At 41.2% G+C, this 23,666-nt stretch overlaps 1 protein-coding gene across 4 annotated transcripts in view; it reads right to left on the reverse strand.

Moving 5' to 3' along the window:
* klf8 (Kruppel-like factor 8) overlaps positions 1 to 22,858 on the reverse strand; it is a 38,324-nt gene extending 15,466 nt beyond the window's left edge. The window contains exons 1-2 of one of the 4 annotated variants that reach the window (XM_026938682.3): positions 22,505 to 22,858; positions 6,525 to 6,629 (exon numbers count right to left, since the gene is read on the reverse strand). In XM_026938682.3, coding sequence (XP_026794483.1) covers positions 6,525 to 6,629; positions 22,505 to 22,531 — 132 coding nt within the window. In that variant the 5' untranslated portion in view covers positions 22,532 to 22,858. Of the gene's footprint in view, positions 1 to 6,524; positions 6,630 to 6,898; positions 16,865 to 22,504 lie in introns of those variants that run through there. The other 3 variants (XM_026938681.3, XM_034311267.2, XM_026938683.3) reach the window with 3 other exon arrangements.
* Between the last annotated feature and the right edge of the window lie 808 nt (positions 22,859 to 23,666).

Genomic DNA, 23,666 nt, shown 5'->3' on the forward strand with positions numbered 1-23,666 from the left:
TATCGATATCGTGATAAACAACGTCACAATATGCTTTTCTTAGATATCATGGCCAGGGCTGTGCGATATGACAATATAATATTGATATTACGATAAATTAGGTGAGAATACATTTTTCTGAGATATCACTGATATTGTGATATCTTTGTTATTAAACATTTTACAAACTGACTCCAAGTAGCTGATGTGGTGTTAAATGTTATTTTTTAAAAATAAAAATTATAAATAAATTTTATTATCGCATTATCGCACAGGTTCTTTTTAAATGCAACACTACCACATCGCTGGCAGTTTGTGAGCAGATCCACATATCGTGATACGTTTCCTGCGATGTAGAAATGCCTTCGAGAATCGTGATATGATATTTTTGTAATATCGCCCCACTCCTAATCGTGGTATCTATTTATTACATTTAATGGAATTTTTTTTTTATAATTACAAACTGACTTGAGAGAAGCTGATGTGATGTTACAATCTCTTAAATTGTAAAATGTAAATATTTTATAGATTTTTATTTTTTTCTCCTTCTAGTGATGTTTTTAGTACTTCAGTTACAGCAATAGCTATACTCGTTATAGTACTCAGTACTAATATTAAGCACTAAAAGTACTATGTATTTTTTTCCTAAAGTCTTAAAGTCAGTACACATATTACAAAATATATTACATTCATTATCATTCATGATCACTTCTCACTTTTCCTGTTTAATCAATTCCATAAAAGTCTTTGCTGCATCTCCTATTTAACTCATGCAACATTTCCTAATCTCTTAATCTCGCTGCTTATATGATAATGAGGGGGCGTGTCTTATCGACCCAGCAGTACCTAATGCAGGGGTTCCCAAACCTTTTAGGCAAATGACCCCAAGTTCACATTATGAATTTTGTGCAAGGTACAGGCTTTGGCATCATGACCATCATGCTCAGAAATCCATATTTAATAAAAGCTTATTTTCATGTTTGTTTTGTTGACTTCAGTCCTACCGCTGTGTCAGAGTCACACTATTATCAAGGAACTAGCGGTGGTTGTCTTCATGCGACACCATTTGTAGATCGAACGACCCCACACGGGGTCACGACCCCTAGTATGGGCCCCGCTGATGTAATGCATCGTAATCAAAGTGCACATAATCATTGTGTCCTCAACTACCATAGTCTAGGAATAAATCCCACCGTAGCACCATATTAAAGCTGATAGAGGTCAGTGAGTCTATAAGTGGGTCAATGTATTTTCAGAAGGTCAGTTTACTGAGAGATTTTTCACAGTCAAGAACAAACACACTCAGTTGTGGATGAATAAAACTAAATCATAACCCTGAACATATATAGCTATATGAAGTGTAATTTTTTTATTATTGCCTTGAGATAACTAGCAATAAGCTGTACGTTCTGTAGCTCGTCATTCGTGCAAAATGCGGTAAAGAACCTAAAGTCTGCACATATATGAAGCATCACAGTGCGTTATTAATGTCTGCTTAGTATCCCCACAGCGTTAAAGCGTACACATGTCGACTGTATGCGAGCTGCAGAGCCAAATCCGTCCAAACCAGAATAGACTCTCCGCTGCTGACACGGACACGGAGCATGGACTGGTGTGTATCTATATACAGTCTAGTGCGTTATTAATGCTAATATTAAGCAGCGACTCGAGAATAGATACAGAGCCCTAAGGATGACATATATGAAGTATTACAGCGCATTATTAATCATTAATGAATAATCCCACATCAAATTCCAAAGGGTTTTGGGGAATAAATTTGCAAGTCTGTCCTTTCATGGTCACAAAACTTTAACTTTGCGATATTCGATTGAGGCATTTCTGAAAATATTTCTGAGGTCTCACCTTTAAACAATGTTGACAGGGAAGACTGCTGTAATCTAGTATGGTGTAATCTATTAAAATCTGAAAAACTCCATCTTAACCAGGAGCAACTCACTGAAAAGAAGTTGGACACGCCCCCCTCATCATCATATAAGCAGTGACAATACATGAGTAAATGAACAAAAATAGACTGATAAATGATAAATTAAAGAATAACATAAAGCTTTTTAAGTATTTTATTTGCTAAGAATTAATTATTTAAGAAAAGAATCAAAAACACACACATATATATATATATATATATATATATATATATATATATATATATATATATATATATATTAATTCAGTTATATTTTTTTACTCATTAGATCACCTATTAATGACTTAATGAGATTTCCATGACTTCAAATTCCACAGGTTCATGTGATTCGTTCTGTTTCGAGCTAAAATGAAGAGTGTAAAATTTCAAATCAACTATTATGGATGACAAAAAATAATCACATTTAAAGTAAAAAAAATTTGTCTCTTCATCTCAACAGTGAGATCAGCGATTGCACTTTATGAGCATTATAAAGTAAATAAATAAAGATAAAGAATAATCAATTTTTAATTATTGGTCACACCGTGTCCAAATTATTTTCCAAGGTATCCACACACACTACAGATTTAAGAAGAACAGCGATTATATTCTGTAATGAAATGCTTCAATTGACAAATTTATTGAGGAATAAACGCCTTTAGATATTAGATAATGATGTGAAAATGTTGCCAACCAGCCACATGGGTGTCTTTAATAAGTCATTTTATAAGCTTTTTAAGATTTTAGATTTGAATACAGTGAATAAAACATAGAAATATTTTCTAACTCCCTGAGAGCAGCCCATAAATAATAGAAATAATAGAAATATAACTAGCTCAATAATAATCCTTTCCTTATCATTATTTTGTTTTTTTTGGAAAATGTCTTGCCTTACTTGTCTTACTTTGTTCCATGAGCCACGATAAAGCCTTTCCTGTTTCTAAGCTCCACTAAAGCCAGTACACTGCATCTATCCCTCAATCAGAAAGTCCCGGTCCTATTTCTAGACAATGAATCCCAAAGTTTGTTTGTGTAACTTATAGAAAACCCCGCATTGTCACACAGCGGACGTGTTGCGGTACTGTACGTCTGCGCTGGCCTCCGTCTGCTGGGTGAGGTCAGCCATCAGTCTGTTTGCCATGTGATGTGCCAGAGTGTGAGGAGAGATATGGATGATAAACTGGAGGAGGCGGGGATGGATGAAGGGAGCGGCTGCTGAGGGAGATTATTAATGCCAGACAGAGGCTCAGAGAGGGAGTGGTAGTTGGCCGCACCCTTTAACAACTATCCGAGCAGCCAACGCGGCAAGTAACAGCAGCTTTATCACGCTGCAACAGCTCTATCACTGTGGATCTACTCAATCTTCTCTACACTCTTAAGACTCATCAGATCCTGCACCAAGCAGAGGTCACTGTAATAACAACCAATTAATAATGCACTTATTTGAGTTTTCAAAAGGCGATATAACAGAAATGAACCTAAATAAACAACAGCAAGACACAAAAACCTTTCAAACTACTGCAGAATACTTTATAAAATTCCAAACATCTATTACAAACTATTGCTCTTATAAGTTCTCATAAGGGTTCAGTATGAAATAAAGATAACATGAACACAGGAAAAATATTACTATTAACATTACTATTAAGTTATAATCTCTCAACTATTAACATTACTATTAACAGTACTATTAGCTTATAATCTATTAACTACTACCATTACTACTGTCATTACTAATCTATAAACTTACTAATCTATAAACCTAATATTACTATTAGGCTATAATCAATAAGACATGAACATTACTATTAAAATGTACTCGATAAGAAATAAATAATATTAACATTAGGCTATAATCTACAAAATATGAACATTACTAGAGACATTACTGTAAGGCTATAATTTACAAAATATGAATATTTCTATAAACATTACTATTAGGCTATAGTCTTTAAGATATCAACATTACTGTGAACATTAATATTAGGCTATACTCTATGTATAAGATATGAACATTACTATTAAAATGTACTCTATAAGAAATAAACAATATTAACATTAGGCCATAATCTGTAAAATATGAATATTTCTATAAACATTACTATTAGGCTATAGTCTTTAAGATATTAACATTACTGTGAACATTAATATTAGGCTATAATCTATGTATAAGATATGAACAACATGACTTCCATTGCCTAGAGAGAAATATACGATGCTGTTATAAGGTGCTATTACTAGGTTTATAATATGTTTAAGTATTTTGAAGTCCGAGTAAATAATCCACTTTGTTCGTGTTTAAATCACCTGCATGTATTTCACGTGTGCTTTCTCAATCACTGCTGATGATGTGTTATGGATTGGAGTCAGCAAAGCGGGCTGAATGCACTCAAAATCGAGGGGACGTGGCACTCTGTGTAATCACCCGACACGCTGGTCACTGATAAGCTGCACGAATCTACAGTCTGGGCTGGAAAGAAATCGTTTCTCGCTACCGCTGATCAAACGCAATCATCACAGCATCATCAACTTCCTCAGCTTTACATGATGGATAACAGACACGTCATCCGTGGTATGAATAGTTTCAGCGTTTGGATTCATTTCACACTGCATCGCTTTGTAGTAAAGGAGTTTTACAGACTTTTTTTAACAAAAAAAAAAAAGGACTTTTACAGAAAAAAAAAATAATAAAGCATTTGCTGTACAAAAGCAAAAAATTTAAGCGGGTGTCCATGTGTGTAAAGAAGACAAATAGTAGAAAAAGGGTGTGGAGCATGTGTTGTGCATGAATGCCCCCGTTAGATTCAAGATGAGTGCACACAAGGACGTGTGTGTGTGTGTGTGTGTGTGTGTGTGTGTGTGTGTGAGAGAGAGAGTCTTCCGCTGCAGGTATATAATCTTCGGTGTGCACCTCCTGGCTAAGGGAGTGGAGTGTGTGGGAGTGGGAGTGTTGTGAGGGGGTGGGTTAGAATGAGGAGTGTGTGTGTGTGTGTGTGTGTGTGTGTGTGCGTGTGTGTACAAAAGGAGGGGTGTGGGCTGGCTACATCACAGCCTTTCCAACTCCCGCCAGAGCCCCGTTGCCATGACTACAGCAGAACGGAAGCCTCCCTCGATATATCCTATTAGGGCCTAGCCGAGACTTGGAATGAACAGATAGAGAGGGATAGAAATGGAAAGGTATTGAGGGAGGAAGACAAAGAGGAAGCTGAAGCTGTTCACAAACCAAAAAAAAAAAAAAACCCCGATTCATTTAGGCAGAATAGCATTCAGTCTGTGAGCGACAGTCATAGCTCATATTTTCACAAAAAACTCCAAATAGCCTTGGGATGCTAGTCGAAGTGCTCTCTCATGCACGTTACACAAAAGTGCTTTTGTTAATCATTCAGCCCATTTCTGTGCAGCCTCATATTGGTATCTAAACACTTCAGCTCGTGACCGTAGATTTTGGTGCAGCGTGATGGCATTAATAACGACAATTACGTCACATTTGACTTATGCTATAGGCTAGTATCAGGTGAAATTAAGACTCGTCAACATACCGTCATCCAGCGTACAGTCTAGCAGCTCGTTCTGAGCGGTTTTAGATGTACGACGGTGTTCGATACAGCAGGTGTGCCTCCAGAAGTGCTATTATCATTAACCAGGGTTGCCAGGTTTCAACACAATTTCTAGCGCAACAACAGCTCAGAAACCTGGCAACCCGGGTTAATGATAATAGCACTTCTGGAGCTATTATCATTAACCAGAGTTGCCAGATTTCAACAAAATTTCCAGCCTGACTACATCTCAGAAACCACACAGTCCTGAATCTAGCCCAAAAAAATCATTAGAAAACAAAGACAGATCATCGTTTTGTTCTTTTTCTCAGCCTTTGCATGGGAAACAAGGTCACCATGGTGCACACACATTTCTGATGCACATATTATCCACACCATAATCCCCCTTTCTGGCTCTCAATCTTTGCAGTATTACTCAATAGAAATGTGTCTGTCCATCACAGACACACTGCCTCCACTTAGACTTTGCCTTTGTTTGCGAAAATGGATTAAATTTCATTCGGAATATTTGCTATAAATAAGATCTTGGCATGGAGTATTTTTAAACTAGCACAATTTTGCATAAAAAAAAAATTAAAAAAAAAAAAACTCAACCCAGTTATTAACTGTCCTGTCCACTGCTCCTCCCCCGTGCATGGGGCAGCGTAATTCCTGCCCTATGTACATGCTCCATCTTTCACACAGTAACACAACTACTTGTTTGGTAAATCTGACTGATTACAAATGTCCTTTATGTGCGTTAAGATGCTTCGTAATGTAACGCGACTAAAAGATAGGGTAGCTTTGCAGACAGCGGAAGATAAGAATTAGGTAGTACTGTCATTTGCCTTTAAAATGTCTTTAAAAGCTTAACCTCAAGGACGAACTCTAGCTGTGCTATATTCTAGAGAAAAAAAAAACTCCAAAGACGTTCACTTAATTTGTAATGACATCCTGACCACACCTCTTTTGCCCCCATCCAATCTCCACCCACTTACCCAACTGCCCAACCCCCCCCAACACACACACACACACACACACACACACACACACACACACACGAAAACACACAAAAGGCCACTCACCACCGTGCACTCCACCTCCTCTGGCTCAGGCTTGATCTGTATGGATGGCATCTCCTCGGAGGACTCTGAGGTAGCGGCGTTGGATTTTTCAGGATTCGACTGGCACTGAAAAGTAAAAGCACATTTAGCCACATGCTAGTCACAAATACAAATACAAATACGCCTGGGGTACCACAAAACATTCTGAGGAGATACCAAAACGCTCACTTAAACAGGGGTAATGCAATGAAATGGCGTAAATCAGCTAAACATTGGCGAGTTAATCGTGTTGATAAAAACAAAACAAACCAATAAGAAATGAGATCAAACAACAAAAAGATGCTGAAAGGTTGATCTATGGCTGTAAAAGAGAACACAAACATGTGAAATGTTACCTTCTATAAGATAAATCTAGAACTTCGGATTAATAAAAGAATAAAACATTTGAGAAGATTTTGCCCTTGAGATGGGAAGTGAGTGAAAGAAGACGGAGAGAAAGAAAGAAAGACAGCAAGCAAAACAGGAGCAGGGAGGAGTAGTGAGAGATCCTGTGTAGCCTCCCTCTCTCAGCTCAGTACAGTCACACCCTGTTCTTTTAGAGGAGAGAGAGAGAGAGAGAGAGAGAGAGAGAGAGAGAGAGAGAGCAATGTGGTAATGCTTAGATATGGGGCGGATGCTGGGGGCCATGTGACTGCAGCAGATTCCACACAGAGGTGTGGTCACCAATCAGCCAGGGTGTGGCTGCACAAGATGTGGTCCTCTTCCTGATCTTATACACACACACACACACACAGTGACAAACATGCACTTATACCCATTACGAGATAATTCAGTAATCATGCCCTAATATCAGTAAACACACATGCTGTAAATGTAACATCTCATGGAAGATGTATGTACTTCTGTTAGTGCTGAAGTGTAAAAGTTTGAGAATGAGAAGTCTATTTCTCCTGAGACCAACCTATTCCTGAGTGAGCGAGCGTATCTGTGATTGAAATAGCCTGTGTGTGTGTGTGTTTTAAAGCTCCCCAGGGAACTTGCACAGTGAGTAATTTAAGGAATAAAAAAAGGGTGGGGTGGGTGTGACTCTACTCCCCAGCAGGAAGTTACACAGCAGGGAGGGGCTTGGTGTGGAGAATGGCCATGAAAGGGATTAGAGAGAGAGAGAGAGAGAGAGAGAGAGAGAGAGAGAGCACAATCTAGGTCATGGCTTCACTCTGTAACTCCCACACCCCCATGGCCATCAGCCCCTACCCCAAAGCAGCCTGGGTACGAATGACTGCCTGGGATAGCAGTGCTTACCACACCCACCCTCTGGGCCTCTCTCATTCCTTCCCACAGAATAAACTACATGCAAACATGTATGGATGCAGACTTTCACATCAATTCCTGTATTCTCTAGGCTTCTCTACGATATTACACCGCCACGATATCCCATACTCCGATTATACTCTACTACGTCATATGACCAGGTCTGACAAACTTCACACATTTTGCGTAGAAGCTCCTAATTTAACATCAGAGTACGACAGCATGAGTTATCACTCAAAAATATATCAAAAGAGTAGCTTTCTCTCTCTCTCTCTCCAATAAAACAGGAGCTCATATGAATCTGCAACGATTTGTACAAGTGTTTCGAACGCGCCAATATTAACTGACACTGCCTGGAAGCCCCGCCCCCTTCTCCTCATCTCACACGCTCGAATGTTTTTAGTTCATTAATGTGCAGTAAAATCTATCAACGTATGTTTTAGTTAGTTACGTAACATTACTTACTGTAGTACTCTATTTATTAGGGATGCCACTGAAATATTTCAGCTGAAAGAGGAAAAAAAAAGGACGAAGATTTTGACCATTAAACATGTCTACAACAAAGTGTCAAATCTCACACTTTACAAATAATGTGAATGTATAAGTAAATGACAGCAAATAATGTTAATGGTGATAATTAGAAAGTGATTATATACACCGCTTTTTTGCGCTCCCTTACGTCGGTCAGCGCTCAGACGCGTTAAAACACTTCGAGCAGCAGGACAGCAGTGAAAATGTCAGCCATGTGGACATTAGACAACTGATCTGTAAAAGAACTATATATTGAAAATGTACTATATGGAACAACCTAAAAATCCACCATCCCGCTGCGTTCTTTCGTGATCGCCGCTGCCGGCAAGCGGCTCCCGACTAGTAATATTATTACACCTTCCTCTAACTCCCCTTAAACCTGAAATGGTGGATATCCTTGCTTTTCTATCTTCTGGATAATTAAATCACCTATCACTGTTTTTTTAATGCTACATTGTGAGCAGGGAAAAATCAATACGCACATAATGTCACCAAGTACAGATCTTCAGCAGTTCTTTAGTAACGTCTTAAAACAGGTCTAAAAGCACAAATCAATACTTGAAACCTTGCAGTGACACACTGTTATTTATCAAGCGATCTGGAAAGGGATGGACCGATCCGATAACAGTATTGAGCCAAAATATGGACCAGAAAATACGAAGCGTCATGTTTTTCCAGGATATTTTATGCCATACATGCAAACAGCGTCTTAAATCATGCTGCCATCACACCTGCAGTGTTTCACACAGACGTATTAACGGAAGCTTGCAGAGAATCCGCTCTGACCATGTGTGACGATATGTGTTCTGTATTCGGTATTGGCCGATGTTCAGATCTCTGATACATGCATCATATAGGAAAAAGTACGATCAACAACGAAGGAAGGACAACGCCCTTTTGCTGTTTGGTCGCTGATACCTATAGTAATCTGACAAAGTTCCACATATTAACAGAATATTAGATTCACATCACACACACAAAGCAACTATTACAAATGACTTCCATTACTTTCACTGCAATATAATGTCTAATTACATAAAACTTATTGATTTGTCATTCAGTTGATACTTTGCCGATACCTAAACCGAATACAAGAGCCAATAATGACTGCAATTAAGTTTCTAAAGAATATACACCATGTCATAACAAGAACTGCATACTCCATGCCCCAAAACACAGAAACTAAAAGTAAAATCTGTCATGTATTAACAGGGCTGTCAGCAGCACTGAAATTCTTGCATGCTGTTATTTATGCTAAATGTTACTGCAGCAAATAAGAATGTTAAGGAGTATCATGTATACTCAGCTGCATGACAGAAGACTGAGGACCCATAAAAATGATTTTAATAAATGAATACTTTCTTTCTCAGTCCAAACAATCAGTCAGTTTTTCCGGGCGTTCCTCATGGAAGTGCTCTAGGACCTCCCAGAAGTTTGTAGAGTTTCCTGGACACCACTCTCAAACATTTCAATCCAGTCCCACCCAGAGCACCTGACAGCACTGCCTCCTTCCCCTCCGAAGGAAAATCAAACAGTACTCGAAACATTTGGAAATGGTATCTCAAAACTTTTATCTGCTGGTGCATAAGTGCATTTTTACACAATGTTGGCAATGAGGAAGAGCACAGTATGGAACAAAACTGTACTCTACCAGGCTGAGTACCTGGGTTTTTCTGTGTTTTTCATTGCAGAGTTGTACCCATTAAAGGAAACATCCTCAGTTGTCCCTATATGTTGTAGAACCTTGTTATGATTCTGAATTTTTGGGCTGCATGCATGGAGTTTCGCATGTTCTCCCCGTTTTCATGTGGGTTTCCTCACACTGTCCAAAACCATGCAGGCAGGCAGACTGACTACAGTGATTTGCCCCTAGGTAGGTATAAACGAGTGTGTGAATGTGTGTGGGCATGGTGCCGTGTGCTGGACTGGCATCCCATCTGGACTGAATTCTCCCACCTTGCACCCAGTGTTCCCAGGATAGGCTTCAGATCTATGTTACTGAAGATGAATGAATAAATGTTGTTCTAGTTTCTTTATTTTTTCACAGCACCATTTGGCTCCCCATCTCCAACAAACATTCAGAATGATTTTTTTGGACCTTCTGGAAGACCAGGTCTTGCACCTTTACCAACCTACCAAACAGAATTTTTCATGTTTTCGATTATACTCGATGGGAATAAGTCGCTTTAGACACTGCCTTTACTACACATCAGAAAAGCAATTCTGGGTAGCTATGGTGTACACAAAATGGTGATCTGGCTGATATGGAGATTGGGCTTGACCAAAAATTGCACCAATTTTGGTCAAGGCTCCCCCATATGGTATCCTTGGTACCCTGGGTACCACGGCCATTGGCAATAGAAAAACGAACAAAATGTGGGATAATGAATTTGTTATCATACCATGCCATACCACTTGGTTGGTGTTGAGTTCTATATACTGAAGACATTTGTATATCAATACTACCGAACTTTGCATCCCACAAATTCCAAAAAGGAAGACATGCCCTTGACACAGACAACTAGAGAGGGGAATCTATCTAATAAGCCTCATTCATCATAAAAACTGACTTAACTGACTGTAAACCCAGCCTCCACTTTGGGGCAGTGGTAAGTCAGTGGTTAAGTGGTGGTCGAAAGACTGTAATTTCAAATCCATGGACAGCCAGAGAGCCACAGCTGTGCCCTTGAGCAAGACCTTTATCTCTCAGCTGTTTAACTCTAGGTTTGGATTGTATTCTGCCTCATGTATATGTCACTGTGGATAAAAGCATCTGCCAAAAGAACAAAGAGAAGTTGTACTTAAGGACGACATACCTTCTCGATTATCAAAACCTGACTTTAGGCAGATGTTGTTTGTATTTGGTTAGAGGTATGTTGCTTTTCAAGTCATTCCTGGTGCCCAACCTGAGACAATTGGGCAATATCTGGCCACCACAGTACCAAAGAAGTGTTGAAACTTTCTGAGAGGATCCTGAGGCCAAAATGTTCCGTGACTGCTCCTTTCCTACAAGAACTTCAATCTTGAAAAGCAAACCAACAATCAGCAGAGGCTGATGATTGTACTTTTGTTTGTAAAGTTGTTCTAGTCCATGGACTAAAGAAAAGTTCATGAACAAAAACAAAAGTGGCTAAAATCACCACGTGAGGACAAGGGCGTCAACTTCTAAGGGCACTGACTTTGTGCGCGTTCAAAGCAACACATTGCACAATCGAGTAACCCGAGCTGGAGAGTGTGCTTCACCCTGGCATGGGGCCTGAGTCAACCCACCCCCTTACCACCACTCTGGGGGAGTGCGATGGGCTGGGTTCTGTGGGGCAGTTTTGCAGAGCAGGAAAAAGAGCAGGCATTTAACCTCCCCCTATACCTGGTTTCCATATTCCAAATGAGAATCCAAGCCAAAAGTCGGCTTAAATTGCAGAGAGCAAGAGTTGCCCGTTACATGCACCACCATCTGGAAGGTGGGTGGGGTTGAGTGGGATTGCGACCATGAGAGAGACAGAGAGAGAGAGAGAGAGAGAGGGACTGTGAGTGACAGCTTTGACACAAGGGGTGGGACTGGTTTGGGGTCAACAATTCAACCTCCCTACAATCAATGCCAGTGGAAAAAGGGGTGGGAGTGCTATAGAGATACTGTGGACAAGGAAGCCCATAGTACACTGACAAGCACTGCAAACATACAGCAGACTCACTGCATTTGAAATATGAGTTTCTGTCTAATACTCACTCACAAACCATATAATTCTATTCAATCTGTCATGGAGGCACCTATAAAGCATGTAGATATAATGCTTTCAATAAACCCGTGCAGCTGTTTGAGAGTTCCCGTATACAGTTTTCATTAACATTAGGATTAGGCTTTGGAAACGGAGACTCATGGAAACTCTTGGTGAGAATGCTTTCACCATTATTCTTGGATTTTGGCTAAACTCAATCGCATAGTCGCACATGAGCTAGGAAAGCCAGCTAATGCATAAGGATCCACTTTTGGGTCTAGGGAGGTTAGGAGAAAGGGAAATTTTGCAGAACGTTACCACTGGCTATGTTTACATGCAGCCTAATAATCCATTAATCATCAAATTCAAAGCTCAATTGGAATAAAAAAAACAAGGTTAAACACCTCAGTGGGAAGAGAGTAAACTAAGGCCAATCCGAATGAAATTTCTATGCAATTGAATGAGATGGGTCACCATTTTAATAATCCATTAAACAGACAACAGATGACTGAGAATTATTGAGGATAGAACATATCTGCGCATGTGTGTTTGAGTCACAATGCAATAAAACAGTCCCGTAAGAAAGCACAGCACATGTTACAGATTTTATCTATTTAAGGTTGGACGGGCGATGAGATGGGCATCAAACTAACATTTTTGAAGAAAAAGCCAGATTGGAATTAACCTCAGTAAAGTTCACCGTTTAATATTCACCAGAAATCCAGTGAGGATACACTTGCACATAGTAAAAAAAAAAACAACATCATATATCTGTTACACCTATAGATTATGTGTGAATTTCATGTTACTTTCAACAAGCCGAGCGTCCTTGATCCTGAACGTTGGACAGATATGAAGTTCTGAGCAACTTATCCACGGTCACCAACTCTTCTTCTCAGTGCCTGTTTGAAAATCATACTCTGATGTGGGTTTTTTTTTTTTTTTTTTTTTAGATGGAAATAATTTAAAACTCTTTAACAGCACGAGCACGGACTCACGCGCTTGATGTGTTCTTATGGCGTTAACACTAAACCTCGCTCCACGCATGCGCATGACTTTGGATCGGATTACGTGTAGCATGCGCATAAATGAAGATTGTGTAAAGTTTAGGATATTCGTAAGCTGCTTCGTAATTCATAATCGGCTTGGCTAAAATCTTTGCATGTAAACACAACTGATGTAGCCCTTTTGCAGCTCGTGACCAAAATGTGAACTGACCTCCGTGATGCCACTGACTGACAAGTAAACTTATTTTTGTCATTGCCTTCTCCAGTGCTGCTTCTCCAACAATGTACACAGCCTAATAAGGTGCACCGAGACTACTGGCTAAAAGGGAAGTAGTTTAAGCAATGTTGAGCAACTGTCCTTGCAGGATTGTGCTCTTTTATGTCTAAGATTAGGATTTAAAAAAATGGTGGACGTGTTAAGGGGGTTTTGCATATGTATGTGTGTGTGTGTGTGTGCATGTGTGTGTGTGTGTGTGTGTATGCATACGTATGTCAGGGCAGTGTAAGTTTAATGCAGTTTGCTGGGCCCTGGGGCACATCTTGTTCTTTGTACCGGTCAGTGCTGTCACTGTGTCCCTCTGTGGAGACAACGTGGCCGTCCAAGGGAACGAGGAAAGAGTGGGGGAGAGAGAGAGGATACACATGTAAGGTCACAGCTGTGTGGGGTGTGTGTGTGAGAGAGAGGGAGGGAGAAAGAGAGGGTGATACATAGGCAGTAGTAACACACACACACACACAGAGAGAGAGAGAGAGAGAGAGAGAGAGAGAGAGAGAGAGAGAGAGAGAAGAGAAAGGAAGGCTATAGACCAAGGACTCTCCCTCTGGATTTCTGCATTACTCCCTTAAAGGTACAAGCCCTCCTTCGGATTCTCATGTGTGTTTTCCGATGTTTCTCCCTTTATGGGCATCTTGTGATGTTTTACTCAACGTGTCCTTCTCCTTCTTCGGGGTGTGCTAAACAGAATGTAGGCATACTGGGATGCCATTAGGCTTGTCCGATATAACGATTTTAATCATCTCTACACGATAGTACACTGCCACGATATCCAGTGACGTTTGCTCCAATTTTATTATATGTAATATTGCCAGACCCGCCAACCATTTACACATTTTGCAAAGGAGTTGCTCGATTTAACATCAGAGTACGTCAGTGCGAGTTATCACTCAAAATAATATGTGAAATGAGCCAACCGATATCTGAATCTGGACTGGTTTGGGCATACGTTTTTGACTCTTCAGTATTAACCAACACCGCCTGGAAGTCCTGCTCCCTTCCCCCATCTCACATGCTCTCTGGGTTCACAGGACTCGCAGGGCGCCCGCGCTTTCCGTCACGATCAAAGGAGAACGTTTTGAGTTTATTAATATGAAATAAAATCTATATTATATAATGTATATCTGACTTAGCTGCCATTAGACACGTACACTGTTAACACTGGTTAACTATATTTATTAGCGATGCCACCAAAATACTGTAATTCAGCCAAAAATGGTCAAAACGGCTCTTTCGGTGTTTGGCAAAAAAAAAAGGGAGACCTTAACAAAGAGTTATTACTGCAGAATCACCTAGAAATCCACCATCCAGCTGAGTTTTCATGATTGCCGCTGCCACCAAGCAGTTCCTGACCGTACAGCTGGTAATACTATTGCACCCTTTCCTACTCTGTTAAACCTGAAATAGTGGAAATGCTCGCTTTCCTGTCTTTTTGTAGGTTATCAGTTCTGGTCATTGAATCAGTTAACTTTAAATTGGTTCATTAATTTGATCATTTATACTTGTCTGTTTGTCAATAAAAAAACTTGTATACTGGTTTCTATCGGATATGATTTCTATTAAACACTACATGAAATACGGATACATATTATCTCGGGTTATTTTGGATTTCTTCTAATCCAGTCCAAGTAGGGCTATAGTCAAAAGTCAGGTGACGTTTAGAGACAGGCAAAAAGTCATCGCTTTTCAATGGAGGACTACGGAAAAACAAGAGTGATCATCTATTAGGTGATTGATACCCAGTGATACCTGTTTGTAATATGACCAGAGATTTGGGCTGCACAATATTTCACTGCACAAATTAGCGAAATATTGCAGATGTAAATATCGAGATATGCATATCTCAAGGGCTTGCAATAACCGAATGATTTTTAATACTTCAAAAAGTTACGAAAAGTCCGAGAATGCTTTCTTTCCCTCAAAAGAACATGAAACATGTATGTTGGTTATGTCATTTTCAGTTTTTAAATATATAGATATATATAAATATAATTTAAATTGACTTTACACACTTATCGTACCGCATATCGCATTTTTCTTCAGTATCGTGCTCTCGTACCAGAGATACGGACTAACAAAGTTAAAAAAAAGGCTCGTTTTGATTTCAGCTTAGCTTTAAAGCCTGTGGTTTTAGTGTCTAATCCTGCCATATAAAATGTCCAAAGTGTATAATGCTTGTTATTGTTACATTCCCACAGTGCTATCCTTTAATATAATGCAGCGGTTCGCCATCTGTACACTTTCACTTCTCTGTGACTTCTCTCTGACTTCTCTGTGACTTCTCTCTGACCAGTTGAGATATTTCAACTTCACCGAATGTCTGTGGTACACTACTGAGGTCTCTCTTATCCTCTTCTTCCACACGGCATGTGCGAATACACCACCGAGGCAAAACGTCCTCTCAGACACTCCACCCTTCCTCTGTAGCAGAGCGTGAGATAGAGCCGTGACCTCTACTTACAAACCCTGAGATGGAGGAAAAAGTTTGTAAAGAAAGACACGTGACCCGATAGGTGAGTTAATGCGTGTGCTCTGACAGCGACAGAACATTTCGAACTAAAGAAGTCACAAAAATGGACCCTGACATAAACCATACAAGGTCACTGAGGTCTAAAGAGTCATATTTACGCACGGTCACATGATCAGACAAAACAGAGAAGGCGCACACTGCCACGCTGAATGGCAGTAGTGTATTTTAGCTTGTCACTTCTGCAGTAAAATTACGTCAACACTCTAGCATGGGTCGGAGCTTAACAGTTCCCAAGATGACAGCTGGGATTCAAGAGTTTAACAGACACAAAGGCTAACATAAATACACACACACACACACACACACACACCACACACACCCCTAGGAGTGTCTCCCAAATGGTTGGCAGAGTCGCCACAGCACAGCAGAGGCAGAGACAGCGAGCTCTTATCTCACCACACCCTGCTGACGCAAAGGCCTGCTGCTACTTCCCACAGGCCTCCCCTCCCTCAAACACACACACGCACACACACACGGAGGCGCGCGCACGTATCACGCTTGATTTGTAAAGCTTGCTAGTAGTATTGAGCGTAAATTTAAAAAAAAAGTAGAAATGATACAAAGGCATAAAGACATGATGCTTCAGCAAAAACATACATTTTACAGAATGAAGAACCTTCTGGATGTCGTCGAGACTCTAGTTATCAGTTTCTTTTTCACAAGCCCTTCGGGGATCTTTGAGGCAGATCAACACCCCAGACAGGAAGAGCGAGTGAGCGGGCGAGGGAGCGAGAGAGCAAGGGTAAGAGAGAGAGAGAGAGAGAAAGAGAGAGAGAGAGAGGGAACTAGTGATGTCAGCGCAGGGCCACAGACTGTTTATTCCCAGAGCGCATACCTGAGTACTTGGTCTGCCTTACTTCCACAGAATAACATCAGCAGTGAAGCAGAGACACACTGATGCTGTGACTCATGTCATTTTTGACTATAACTTACATTCACACATACACACACACACACACACACACACACACACACACACACACACACATATTTCTACATTACCCACTGCCATTGGCCTCCCAAACTGAGCCTCTTACTGCATTCAACATCAATAGCCTCCCCCACTTCCACTTTCATGCACACACACACACACACACACACACACGCATAGACACACCCTCTCCACCCCTGAACACCCCACCCCCTCCGCTCCCTTTTTTTTTTTTTTTTTTTCCATTGCAGCCAGTTTGGCAGAATTGCAGGGGTTGCTATGGGGACGAGATTCTTTCCCTGGTTAATGATTGTGCCGCAGTGGTGGGGGATCATTCTGTCACATCGCCTCGGATCTGGGGAGACATGGACAATATCCTCGAACCCTAATACACACAAATACACACCGGTTTCTATACGGCCTCTGCTCACGTAAGCCCCGGCCCCGCACACTCCACTACCAGGGAAGAGGAGGGGGAAAACATACACACATCACATCGAAGCCCCTTGAACTCCTTCCTCCACCCTGATGTATACTCCTGAATACAATCGCACACACGGGAAACGCATGTATGACTCAAACAGTGGAGTCTTCATCTCTTAACTGTTAGCACGGTTGCGTATCTTCACAATGACGTTTTCCCACAACAAGAAAAACAATCCTGATTTTCGCTGTCCGTGTAAACGCTCCTTGCGTTCAGACCTCGAGTGACTGATACCAGACATTTACCCCAGAACTGCACCAGCCAAGCACTGAGGAAGGCTTTCACCTCAATATCAACATGCTACATGTGTAGTCTTGTGTACCTGGGGATGGCCCTGAGGGCTGCACAGTTCCGAGGAAAAATGAAACTGAATTTCTATTATGTACTATATAAGGAATACTCAGGAATACTGTATCCACCATTTCTACAGTACCGTATAAGCTATTTCCAAGAAAAAAGGCTTTGATTATCTAAGTTTTTTTTTTTTTTTTTAATGTTTTGTGGTATTCACGTGTGATCAATAAGTAGCCCCATCTCAGTGTGCGGTTAGAGAGACGACAGAGAGGTTACGACCCAAAACAGCACATCCAGAAGTGTTTTATTCCTCTTATACTACAGCATTTGGTTAACGGTTACAATTTTTTTAACTTATTATTGAATAATACATTGTGTCAGGGGTCCTTCAAGCATAGCTGGTTTGGAGGGGGGACTATTTATTTATTTATTTATATATATATGTATGTGTGTGTGTGTGTGTGTGTGTGTGTATATATAATTTTTTTTTTTTTTACACTAATGGAAACCCACATTATCAACATTATTATACATAGGTGCCCAAGCACCAAAGTCAACTCAGACCTGATGTATTCTATCAAGGGACACTGTTCAGGATTAGAAAGCGTTATGGCTCTGAAAAAAATATTATTTGAAAATTTGAAATAAATGTTCATGAATAAAATTCATACTGAATTGGCCTGTGGAATTTGTGTTACAGTTAACTGGGTCCCTGAATACAAAAATCTGAGAACCACTGGCAGCCATGGACAGTCGTTCCCTCATGTACTTCTCTTTTTTCTCTCTCTTTTGAAGTTAATATGACAAAACGCAGTTAATTTGAGAGGAAAAAAAAAAAAGCAGTTCATTGTTACAAAGCCATAACACTGGAGACTCCTTCCATAAGCGTTGAATAAACGTCTCCTTACAGATTAATTCAGCAGTTCAAAAAATTCTACATTTTTCTTTGTTAAATAATGACACTTTTTTAAAATCTGTTCGTTATTCTCTTCCTGTTAATGAGCTGTTACTATAGAAACAATAACGTAATAGAACGAGCGTACTAATATAAAGCTGTCATTTGAATTACAGCTGGAATTGCAGCACTCCGTGGGAACAGATGTTACACATCAGGCCACTAATTCAACGCTCAGTGATAATCTCAGATGTATTTGTTATGCATTACAACGGCCCTCCAATCTCGTGATTAGGATATTATATGATATCATGACAACAGGCAATAACGATTATACCGTACACCCTTGTGATTCAAGGTTTCCTTGGAATTTGCATTTCTTTGAGGTTTTCTCAGGTCTGCAGGAGATCAGAGCTTCGACAACAAAGCTTCATCTCCCTACCTGTGACATGTGACCTTGATAACGGGGTTTCATTACACTGACTGATTTCCCCATTTTCATTATGACCATCAACCTTGCACCTGTTCTAATCTGGTGCAAATTTGAGCAAATGTGGTCTTATAGAGTGAACAGTAACTAGTGGGTGTAAAATCTGATCCCAGGCTGCACTTTGCATGAAAGAAAGAAGGCTTCACACTCAGCTATGTGTGAAACCCTTTTAACTTTTATGACTTTTAGATAATAAGAGTCAGCGCTGACATTCAGACATGGTGAAAATACTGTTTAAGGTGTAGGATCTGAAACCTGTAGGCCTCCCAAATAAAACTTCCCACAGACCCCCTGAAAGTCCCTCTAAATAATGTCACTACTCACACAGTTCATTTCAGAAAAGACAGAATCATCAGACTGTGAACTACACCGAAGACGGAGTGAACTGCAGTGCGTGGATGAGCGGTGCTTCGTTAAAGAAAAACACAACCTCGGTCACACCCAGAGATAGCATGTTATAGACACCCAGCTCCTAAAAATAACTGTTCTCTCTAGTACAGAGGCAGACCCTAACTGTCTTGATGCCTAAAACAGACACTCCCTTCACAACTAGACACTTCGACCTGTGATGCTCTCTCAATACAACGCTTCTTCAGCTACACCCTAGGGTTGGGACGGGTGGATGGGCGCACAGTGTTTAACCAGTTTGGCCAAAGTTTGTCCAGGGCTGTTAATGATTACCAGATGTTTGGCACACCCAAGCTGGAACATTCGCTCTTCCTCCAATAGCAACACGTTGATGTGTTCACCTCACTGACTCCACCAGTGTCAAACCCTTCTGCAGCATATCCACTCCTGTGTGTGTGTTTGTGTGTGTGTGCTCACTGATTCCACCCCTTGAAGAATCTATTTCTAAGGGTGTCTCGCATAGTACAGCAACAAAAACAAACAAACGTTTGGTTGTCAGGGTGCACTACCCTGATCTACACAATACACTGTAGGTGGGTAAAGGTACAAGTCTGCTGGTAGCCTTTTGTCAGGAGATAATAACGCAGGTTACAATCGCACTACATCCGATTACCGGCAAAGTACTAGTTATGTACGTGATGTCCATTCAGACCCCTACAACCGCAGTCGTGACTTAAACAAAAATTCCACACTGAACGACTCGCATATTCATCTTTCACATTAACGTGAGCTTCAAATCCATCCCAGGTTTATTTATATAATGCAATTTTAAGTTGACTTTTGTTTTGTTTTGTTTGTTTAAACTTCTTTCATCGACATGTCAGTCTATTTCCTACATTACCCACAATGCCACCTGCTGATAGCGGCGCTCTCCGTGTGTACAATCTGCTTTAATAGATTCCAAAGCCTCAGCTTTCATGTTAATAACATCGTCAACGGCATGACGCTCGTCATTTCTTAGGTTGTAACTAGCTGAGCTGAAACGCAGCGTCATATAGCTGCATTGCATTCTGGGACAGAATTTGCACCATCATCGCCACGACTTCTATGCTGGATTTCTAATAAATATGACATTGGAAATGGGTGAATTTGAAAAGAAGCTCTTGCTCTTTTTTCCCCCCGGTGCCAACAGCAGAATTTTAGCGTTATCCCTTATGTTCGAGATTGTTGATTTTTTTTTCTACAATTGTACCTGCACTAACAATTAGGCTTTTAAGATCATGTGTAAAATGCCACCATCCTGTCGTGCCACCTAACTCTCGCTGATTGACGATAATATCACCAGTGGCTTTGATGGGGATAAGAAGGGGGCGTGGCCAGATATACGTAACAAGTAACGTGTGCAAGTTATGTCATTACAGCAAAAAAAAACAGAAACTAATTTAGTCAGGGGATTTTTTTGTTTGTTTGTTTTTGCGCTTAATTACTCGTTAAACAAGGACAGGAATGCTTGCAAACCTGAAGGCGGGACTGTAAATAAACATAAGGAGCTATTAGCTGTAACTAAGTTTATTATAAAATTTCAATAAAAACTATATAAACTATGCATGCATGTTTTCTGTGTTGAACAGCAGCATAAGAGATACTTACTGAATTATTGTATAGCGAAGTCACCCTGATAAAGAACACTTTTTGTTCTTAATTTAAACCTCTGTTCACGTTTTGTAAGCGAAAACGTTCACGGCTTTTATCGGTTCAGCAGCACGTTCGAGGGAAGATGTTTTGCTGCTCTGCTCCGAAGTCAGACAGCAGGATGTTAAGGTTCACGTAATATACAAAATAGGTGAAAAGGAAACACACTACAGGTGTTTACAACACAACACAACAAAGTTTATTTTTATTTTAGAGTCACAACGCTTATCAAGGATGCACATATTTACATTGGTTCCATCGCAATAGCTGGAATCTATCACTGATTCCTGACGCTATCGTCAATCGTCCCAAGCCATCCATCCTCTGTAGCGCTTATCGTACACAGGGTCAGAGAGCCTGGAGTCTATCCTGGACTCGGGGCACAAGCCAGGGGACACCCTGGACCCATCGCAGGGCACAATCACACACACACGCACACACTACGGACAATTTGGAAACGCCAATCAGCCTACAATGCATGTCTTTGGACTGGGGGAGGAAACCAGAGTACCAGGAGGAAACCCCTGAAGCACATGCAAACAGAGCGGAGGCAGGAATCGAACCCCCAACCCCAGAGGTGCGAGGCAACAGTGCTAACCACTAAGCCACCGACCAGCAATAACAATACCAAAACCCCCTCGCAGTGACGTCAGAGCGACACACAACCTCTGTCTTCTCACAGAAATAACAAATATACCACCACCAGCCATCAAGTCAGCACCAGACTTTTTAAAGTCTTCAGAAATATTTCAATAGAAATATATTTAATGTGTTTCAGGGTGGATTTTCCTTTAATGTGGAACCTAAGAGTAGACATTTGACACAGATGTCTTGTGTAAATGAGGACATTTACAGGAAACGTGCTCAGGTTTAAATATAGAGTAGTAGTGCAAAGATATAAATGAGTGTGGGGGAAAAAAAAAAGCAAAGTGAAATGTTTCAACCCACACACTTGTACTGAGATGAGCATGACTATATTTCCGCTCTCCACTTACAGGTTCCTGTCTCTTTAAGAAACTAAGATGGTGTCTCGCGAGCGAGCTGCATTTGCTTACAGTGTTTCCTTCCTGCCTCACATTTCACCACTTTCAACCTGCACCGACCAGGACGAGGGACGGACACGGATATCAGAGAGAAACAGACACACACAGAGAGAAAGACAGAAACAGAGGGAGAGGGGAAGGAGGAAAAAAACTGGTCTTGACGCTATACTACACCGGCTTTACCGAAATGAGCTCCATGGTTACTCAGGAAGGAGGCTAAGTGAAGAAGAGCTTAACAGTGAAAGCTAGCTAGGAGGCAGGTAGAGAGAGAGAGAGGAGAGGAAACGTTAGCTAAGCTAATCTTCCTGTCACCTGAATAATGCTGGTTTTGTCCAGTATGGCTGCTCAGTTAGTTGCACTGGGGAAGTAGATTAAACCCTGACTGCTGCAGGAAGACTCAGAGCTAGGACTGAGGGCTAGGAGCAAGTCAGCGACACTGAAAATAAAGGACTTACTTTGTTATTGCGAGCCTCCGTGTGCATCTCGGTAGCTGGGCTGGGGTGCAGCGGTACAGAGGGGTGGAGTGCAGCGGGCGGGGTGCTGGATCTCAATAACAAGTTTTTTTAAGCTCCAGCTTTCGGAAAAGGAAAAAGGGGGGAAAAAAGAAGCGACAGTCGGCTCTGAGAGTCAGAGAGGCTCGTTGATCATGTCGGCCCTGATATACGTGTGAGGAGGAAAAAAAAAAAACAACAAAAAAAAATCCGCTTTGCTTTGTGCGCGGCGTCGTTTCAGCAGCTGTGTTTGTGCCGTGTTCGGGCTGGGCTCAGAGTCTCTCTCTCTGCTTCTCTCCTCCGCCTCTGTGTGACCCCACCCTGCGTCTCCACCCCTCCGCCCCACACACACACACACACACACACACACACACACACACACACACAGCTCACTCACACTCTCACACATACACACACACAGAGCTCACTCACACTCTCACACACACACACACACAGCTCACTCACACTCTCACACATACACACACACACACACACAGCTCACTCACACTCTCACACACACACACAGCTCACTCACACTCTCACACACACACACACACACACACACAGCTCACTCACACTCTCACACATACACACAGCTCACTCACACTCTCACACACACACACACACACACACAGCTCACTCACACTCTCTCTCACACACACACACACACACAGCTCACTCACACTCACACACACACAGCTCACTCACACTCTCACACATACTCACACTCTCTCACACACACACACACACACAGCTCACTCACTCTCTCACACACACACACACACACACAGCTCACTCACTCTCACACATACACACACACACACACACACACACACAGCTCACACTCTCTCACACACACAGAGCTCACTCACACTCTCACACATACACACACACACAGCTCACTCACACTCTCACACATACACACACACACACACACAGAGCTCTCACACAGCTCACTCACACTCTCGCACATACACACACACACACAGCTCACTCACACTCTCACACACACACACACACACACACACACACAGCTCACTCACACTCTCTCTCACACACACACACACGCACAGCTCACTCACACTCTCTCTCACACACACACACACACACAGCTCACTCACACTCT

This window comes from Pangasianodon hypophthalmus, chromosome 15 (genome assembly GCF_027358585.1).
Source record: "Pangasianodon hypophthalmus isolate fPanHyp1 chromosome 15, fPanHyp1.pri, whole genome shotgun sequence".
Lineage (NCBI taxonomy): Eukaryota > Metazoa > Chordata > Actinopteri > Siluriformes > Pangasiidae > Pangasianodon > Pangasianodon hypophthalmus.